The sequence below is a fragment of the Homarus americanus genome, unplaced genomic scaffold (genome assembly GCF_018991925.1).
Source record: "Homarus americanus isolate GMGI-L3 unplaced genomic scaffold, GMGI_Hamer_2.0 scaffold53445, whole genome shotgun sequence".
Taxonomy (NCBI): domain Eukaryota; kingdom Metazoa; phylum Arthropoda; class Malacostraca; order Decapoda; family Nephropidae; genus Homarus; species Homarus americanus.
Window position 1 is genome coordinate 1,525 of NW_024746516.1, and position 8,662 is coordinate 10,186.

The following is an 8,662-nucleotide window of genomic DNA, read 5'->3' on the forward strand; positions in this document are numbered from 1 at the left end:
GGACTGTTTTTTTTTTTTTTTTTTTACGTCATTTGTCTCTGTCGACCCAGCAGTAATTAGCGACCTGGATGTTAATCGATTAGTGGATTGTGATCGGGATAATGGTTAGCCAGTGCAGTTGGCGAGTTGTCCAGTCTTCTCGGATTATTCCTTGACGCTAGGTCATGCAACTCGTTAACTTAGGGCAGTGATTCCCAACGTGGGGCCTACGCCCCACTGGGGGGCAATTCAATAATAATAGGGGGGCAATATGAAAAATATAGTAATATCAACATTTTTTTTTATTTTACCCTATATGGGTAAAAATTATAAATTTATAGGGTAAAATTGTAATTACAACCTAGCTGAGCACAACAGCTTGTGCAATCTAGTCAAGTGTTCACCCACTAATGTTATCGTGCATCTGGCACCAGCTATATGCGTGGCTTCTGACTTGTTTAACTTTGCAGTTCTTCATCTGCTGTCAAGGAAGAAGGTGAGTTTTAGTCAGCTGCTCAACGCTCCCACTGAAGCTAAAAAAACAGAGGAAACTAACTACAACCAAATTAAATGTGCACAATAAAGCATGGAAGCAGTATTGAATTAAACACAAATGCAAGTTTCATGTTGATATAGTTATCTGTCTCTGTTTTTTAGCTTCACTGAGAGGGCTGGTTAAAGTGCTTTTCATTATGATTATTGATCTTGTTATTCTCTGAAAATAATGTATAAAAATAATCATTCATTGATCTTGTCACAGTAACATTAATTTAAAACTGTGAATATAAAGCTCAATATTTACTTGAAATGGCAACTGCATATTGACATTGTGCCTTGTATGTTACAGAAGTTAGATATTAAATTTATTTTCCTAAGTATATAAATATTTTATTTTCACTTTTCAGTTACCCCCATGATGCATAAAATGAACAGTGTGCACGCCAAAAAAAAAGTTCGCCAGTATTCAGATGAGTACTTGCTGTTTGGGTTCATACCAGCGACTCATGATGAAAGGTTGCCTTTTTGTCTGTTGTGCCACCAATGTTTGACTAATGAATCCATGAAGAGAGGTCGTCTCGAAAATCATTTGAAGGCAAAACACAGTATTCATGTTAATTCAAAACTGGAGTATTTTAAATCCCTAAAGGAGAAGTTTGAAAAAAGATCAACAATAAATTCATTGTTCTCTGCAAGAAGTGCAAGCAAGGATCGTGGTCTTGAGGCTAGTTATGAAATTTCTCTTCTCATAGCAAAATGTTGCAAAAATCATACAATAGGGGAGAATTTAATTAAGCCCGCAATATCAACTTTTCTGAAAGTAGTTCTTGAAAAAGATGACCAAGATCTCAAAAGCATGCCGCTCAGTAATAATACTGTTAGTAGCAGGATTGATGAAATGAGTTGTGATGTAGAAGTACAACTTGTTGAAAAATTAAAATATACAAATTTTTCAATACAGTTGGACGAATCAACTGTAAGAGATAGTGAAGCTCTGTTAATGGCCTATGTAAGATATGTTGATAATGGAGAATTTATTGAGGATATGCTATTTTGCGAAGCATTAGAAACCACCACTATTGCAATTGATAAATATAAGAAATTAAAAACATATTTAGATGATAAGCAGATACCAATGGAGAACATTATATCTTGTGATGATGGGCAAGAAAAATGGAGTTTTAAAATTATTGAAAGACGACAATCCCCAAATGTTGTTAGTGCATTGTGTTATTCATAGACAGAATTTAGTTTCCAAAAAAGTTTCCCCTGTTCTAAACGAGACATTGAATGCAGTTATAAAATGCATCAACACTATAAAAGCTAATGCCAAATGTGAGCGTCTTTTCAAACAATTTTGCTAGGATCAAAATGCAGACTATGTAAGATTATTACTTCATACTGATGTAAGGTGGTTATCAAATGGGAATTGCCTGAAAAGATTCATGGAATTATTTGATATTCTTAGTGAGTTCTTGGATGACAAACCTTATATGACTCTGTTACTGACAGTTGATGGTAAAGCACTTGTCAGTTATTTAGCAGATATATTTGAAAAACTCAATGTCTTAAATAAGGAGCTCCAAGGAACAAATATGACTCTTGTTAATTCAAAGGCCAAGATATTTGGCTTTATATCATTTCTGGAATTATCCCAAGAAAATATTTCTGTCAAAAAATTTGAACAATTTTATTGGCTGAATAAATGTGAGGTAACAGATGCTACTTGTCTTGTTATTGTGGAGCACTTAAAAATAATGGTAAGCGATTTCAACTTCAGATTTTCTGATTTGAAAGAAATTAATTATCCATCTTGGATGACTCAGCCATTGCTAGTGGATCTGTCAGATGTAACCATGGAGTATCAAGGAGAACTTTCAGAATTACAAAATGATGACTCGATTAAAGCCCTGTTCAAAATAAAAGGAACAATGATGTGGCTCTGTGAAGAAACACAAGCTAAATATCCAAATACAAGTAGTTTGGCAAGAAAACTACTGTTACCATTCCCATCGTCATACTTAGTGGAATGTGGATTTAGTGCTGTGAATGACTTATTACTGAAGAAAAGAAACTGACTGGATATCACTAAACGAGGCGACTTGAGATTGAAATTAACAACATTTCTGCCTCGGATAAAATCTCTTTGCAGTAGACATCAGGCTCAAGGGTCTCATTAATTGATTGTAATTGAATTTATTTAATCTGATGGTAGATATGTTATACACATTATAAAATGGATTTTATTTGATTAAATTTGAAGTTAAACCCTTTAGTTTTATTTGAAAGATACAATTTTTTATGTTATACTTCTTCAAAACTGATATTGTTATATCATACTAAACAATTAACGGGTGGGGGACATGAAGAAATTTGTGATAAAAAAGTGGGGCATGGTACTAAAATGGTTGGGAACCACTGACTTAGGGTGTGGTAGTTGTGTTGTCTATAGCTTCTACACGTTAAACAAATTCACGCCTTGGACCGGCCCATCCTCGTACACGAGGGGCAACCATTAAAATTACTTGAGTAAATGTTATAAGTATATACTGCAGTTAGTCTATAGTATAAAAGACAAAGAACATCAAAATATATATATTTAGTTCCAGGGTTTATTTAGTTATTTATTACTTGCACTTATTACTGGTATTTGTTTTCCTCTCTTCTGTATAGTTTAAATCTTTACTGTTGTTTTGAGTAACTTTAGATTTAATTATTTTTCTCCGAAACTTACGTCTTTTACATTTTTTTCAGAATACATCATAATATCATATCACCCATGATGATTATCCTGTATGTAAAACGAAAAAAATGATAACACTTAGTTAATATTTGTTAATGTTAGGTTAAGTTAGTTTAAGTTTTCCATTTCACAATAATTAATACCTAATATGATGACGTACATGATCGCCGCTGGCCATTCAGAAGCTTAAAATAATACATAGAAGTTATCGATATTAGGCAATTATCCCTGTTTAGTTTAAGCTTTTACAAATCATCAATCGATTTTGTCAAATAGAGAAAACTTTTTGGTTTTATTATTACAACTTAATATTAATTCGTATATTGTAAGATTTTGTATATTTCTTTTCAGCCCTTGCTTACTGCCATATGATGTTTAATTTATACTTTAAATAGGTTAGGTTAGGTTTGGTCAGGTCAGGTTACATTTTGTATGAAGATAGTCATTTATTTGTACATCCTCCTACACTCATTTTCGTCTCCTAACTTCGTCTAACAATAACGTATAAAAGTTTCTGACCTGAAATGTATCGCCAAACTCCTTTAAGTTTGTCCCTGTGAAAGTTTCTAGCGACGAGGAATAAGTTTCAGAATATATCACTTGTGGGGGTACTGGTGTAACATTAATCGGGCACTTTTTTTCTACGAGAGGCGTATAAATACTTCTGATCAGGGAAGTTATTATCAAATTTCACAGGCTTAGCGAAGTAGAAGCTTATGTACTGAAGAACTTTTGAACTTGTCAAGACGCAAGAGAGGGAGGTATGTGTGTGTGAGTGTGACTGCAATTTTCCTCTATGTATTTACGCATGTGCACTCATGTATATTTGAACACATGAGATTATGTAGTGTTACTCTATACACTCGGGCAATAACATCATCCAGTAAGAGCCTTCACTAAGACTCACTGTATGATAGACTTTGATCCACACACTGTATCAGCAAATGTATTTATATGTTGATCCTGGACGGCTACGAGTCACCAGCGACCCTAAATCATATGGCCATTAAAAGTGTAATTTGTACACAGTAAACAGTCTAGTAAACTTATTTGAATGGACACCAAGTTTACCGTAATCATTTGTTTGAAACCCATTGAGTAGATCAGTGCACTTGCATGCCTCTAGATGGAGTGTGTGTGTTATATGTGTTTAACCCCATGTACCAGTGTTGAGTTTAATGGATCACTGTTCCTGGAATGTATTTTGTTTTTACTGTAAAGCTGAAGTTTGTTTCCATACGATTAGATATTGTATTTCCTTATTCTTGATCATTCCTTTGCCAAATAAGTACATTGCGTCATCTACATAAATTGTGAAAGCTTCTGTAAACACGTTATTTTTCTATTTGCCTGGGATAGTATTAGCGCCAAGTTATTATTAATTTGTGTAGATGAGTACACTTTTAATAAAAAAAATCCGCTGGTGCATTTATTATTTTCTTATGGCAAGAGTAAGGTACATATTTGTAACTTTGTGTATTATGTAGTTAACTATGTTTGAGGCATTAGTGCTTTACACCATGAAGTAGGTACAGCACATCATAAAACTTAAGCTTTCAGAAATTAAAAAACAAAAATAAGACCTCCTTCCCTGCTGCCTTACACATACTGTGGCTCTAACTCTCCTGTCCGTTGTGATTTTCCACCCTGTCCGACCCTCCACTGTGTCAGCTGACGTGTTCAAACAAAAGAACGTCGGTTTCCGCAGTTACAGACATCAAAATCTAACCATCTATTATTCTTCATCACTTCAAACCTCATAGTTTTCAATTCAATTAGTTTCAATGATAAATTATAATTAAACCCTTTCTGCCAAGGAGTATAATTAAATTAAAAGTATCGCAAACGTTTCCAAACGAACACTGGCGCACAACCCTGGTGCCCACAACTTATAGCATCCACATCGATACCTTTTCCCGGGCTACCTACCTCTTCTCCCTAGCTTATATCCTCACCAGGCAGGAGTCCTCCTCTCCCTACTACACCATAACTTCATAACCCAGGTATGTAATGTATCCTCGCTGGCACCAGAATAGGAAGCCCATGTTATTCTCCGTTAACCTCACAACTTGCCCAAACTCTAGCAGTTAGTCTCAGTGCGGTTATTCGGGCGACCAGACCACACACATGCCGCCGGCCGCCCAGCACCTGCAGGGAGAGCGATAAGGGAGGGAGGCAGTGAAACTCACTCTCAGGACTCTACAACACCCCCGGGGAGAGAGGCAGAGTTTTAACCCTCACCCAGAACAGCTTACGTTTCTCCACGAATCAGATTTAGTTAGACAGCAGTAATGTGTAACACCTGGAGTTATTGTTATTATCAATTAGTTTAGAGTGTAATAACAGTAATTACAATTAACATGTATGCTTTAGAGAAACATTCTGTGTAGGACAGTGAGTGAGAGTTAGAATAAAGAACTATATTGTATTTTAATGATGGTGCTATATTGACGTTACCATTTGTTGAGCCTAAGGACAAAAAAAATCATTTATTCTTACTAATCTTGCGTAATTCAGTACACTGATTAGTAAATTAATAGTTGCCATTGAAATCACTGTACCGACATGTTTGATTGATTGATTGAAATAGACATGTCGTAACGGTCGCATAGTAAATTATTGGTATTTGGTAATTCTTAGAAACTTATGAGTATATGTCATAATAATTTTCAATGGGATCAAAATAAGGTTTCACAAATATTTTAATATTCAGGCGGTAGATATATTTTAAGAAGTCTGGGTTTGAGAGGAGTGCATGGTGGTGGTCTCAGTGGGTCTGGGTATCGCAAGTTGTACGTCTGTTTGGTCCGGAATTTTAATTTATAATCATGGTAATGTAAATCCGTTGGTAGTTAGTACGTACAGTATATACCCATACTAATTGGTAAATATTTCCGCTAATTTTTTTTTAATAACACTAAACCTCCAGCCATCCATTAACTTGAAAATAGTCATAGTTGTATAAACACGACCAAAAGAATATCCTATTTGAAGTTTAGCCACTCAAGTGCTACCTGGGCGGGCAAGTCCTTAGATGATTCATAAATGTTAAAATTGCGAAGGATCTTGATCTCAACTTTTAAAAATCTCGATCTCGGGAAAAAAATAGATTTCTTGCTCAAGTAAAGTATGAGGAGTCACCCAGACCTTAGCCTAATTCTCTGGTAACACATAAGTAAACACACTAGAGCTATAGCCACAGTCAGGTAATAAAAATACTATTTTTTGGGGTTACATATAATATAAAATTGATAACGATTAGGTAAAAAAATGTTACTCTCATATTTTAAGTAAATTTACTTTTTCTACTCCTTTAGGATCAAATAAATGTAAACATTCAAAGCCCGGAATAGAGGCAACCAACTGTCACCTTGTCAGTCTAAGATATCTGTTTTCAAATAGGGATTCAATTTTTGTTTTGTAAAGAAAAAATAATTTTACGTTATTTAGTATTTCCTGATGAGCCCTTTAGTTTTAGGTTACATTAAAATATATAGAAAACAATTTGAGGATTATATTTGATATATTCTAATAGAACTTTATCTTTGTATATTAATCTTGGTAACACGTACAGATGTTTCATGGTAGTGATAATTTTAGTCTAAGTAAAATATCACGTGAAACAGCATCTATTAAGCGATTACTCCACAATACAGATTTATCTCTACACGGTCATTATTCCCTTATCAAACTGGTGTTTTATTATGGGTACGGGTTTACTCCACCCACTAGTTAACGAGGGCATAATAAGGTTAAAAGCCTATAGAAGCTCGCCTGATGCTCAGTACATTCCGTGTTGTTGTAGCTAATGGTAATAATTTAACAAGATAAAGTCACTTAAGTCCGATGACCTGAATTAATCCAAATTTAAGTGTATTTCAAATGGGAAATAATATCAGGCATCCTTAACCATGGAAATTAGAAGCTGTTTTGATTAGTAGTCCAGACCAGGTGTGTCCGTCACTGATGGCCTTATAGGTGATGGGAGGTTCGCCCACATACACATCAGTCAAAATGAAACTCACTGCGTGTACCGGATAGTTCCTCTCCATAATGATTTTTTTAAGTATGTGTTAGTAATCGCGAAGTTAGTCTCATCATGTATACTTCCCATCTGAATTATTTTAAACTGGTTTATAGCCTGTGTCGGTGTCTACACTATCACTCTACTTCTCTACCAGAGCTTCTCAACTGGGGAACCACAAAGTATTTTCTAGAGGGTCGACGGATTGAAAACATAGATGGTCTTGGAGATGCCACGAGTTATAAAACAATTACTAAATAATTCTTCTTAATAAAGTTGATACAATTCTGAGAGAGTATTTCACTTCCTCATTCACCGACTTATTAAATTACTGTATGGTTATAATGGAATCATTTTATTGATAAAGTATATATATTCTTCATTGCTCTGCTTATTGTATTAGTATAAGAATAAATAAGTGACAAAGATATACAAGAGGAGTGAATTATTCATTATAAAATAGCTTTTATACATTAACCAATACTGTATATTAAGAGAAGTGAAGCTGTAATATATAAGCACCTTACAAACTTTATATAACAGAGACACCGTGACCTTACGGGGGGACTGACCATCAGGTTCTGCTGGTTCTGGGTACAGGTTCTGCTGGTTCTGGGTACAAGTCTGAACAAATTTTCCGATGTCTCTTTGTTTAAGTTAAATTTCCCCCAAAAAATAATAGTTTAACAAATCTCTTTTAACTTAAACAATCCAACATTTCAGGTTTAATTATAAATCAGATCATAATATCAGTGTTTACATATACACAAGAGTTGAGGCGTTTTCTTGTGTTGATGACAGCAGCACAATCTCGGGTGCCAGTGACGTCGGCCTATGGTAAATTCGGCCAAGTAACCTCGGCCCGCATCCAGTGGTAACCTCGGCCCGCATCCAGTGGTGACCTCGGCCCACATCCAGTGATAACCTTGGGTCACATCTAGTGGTAACCTCGGCCCACATTCAGTGGTGACCTCGGCCCATTTTAGTGATTTCGTCTCATCATAATATTGGCCGAGATCACCATCAATAATTTTCTTTGGTAATAGTTAAGTCATATGAAAAGTACCCGATGGTTAGGTTAGGTTAGGTTAGGTTAGGTTAGGTTAGGTTAGGTTAGGTTAGGTAAGGTAAGGTAAAAAGTTTAAAAGTAGTGAAATTAAAGATAAAGATCAAGTACACTCGCACACTAATTGATCACCATGGAGTGGTATAAGGAGCTCTGGTGCACCTGAAAGGGGTGACAAAACGAGGCTATTGTAAGGCTGGCAGATAAGGTCAAATATTATACCTTTCTATTTACATGTATAAGAAACTATGATGAAAATATTTGCCTAGATATCGGTGGACATCCCTCAAGTACCAAAAAACAAATATTACAATTCTTAGAGAGTGACATCCCGATCACCCATGAAACTCTT

General features: G+C 35.2%; 1 protein-coding gene across 1 annotated transcript; it reads left to right on the forward strand.

Annotated features, from left to right (window-relative positions):
- Positions 1-344: 344 nt before the first annotated feature.
- Positions 345-2,555, forward strand: LOC121879267 (protein ZBED8-like; the record flags this gene model as incomplete). Its single annotated transcript, XM_042385859.1, has 3 exons — positions 345-475; positions 1,439-1,641; positions 1,946-2,555. Coding segments are annotated over 3 exons (944 nt in total), but the record flags the coding sequence as incomplete, so codon positions are not given.
- Between the last annotated feature and the right edge of the window lie 6,107 nt (positions 2,556-8,662).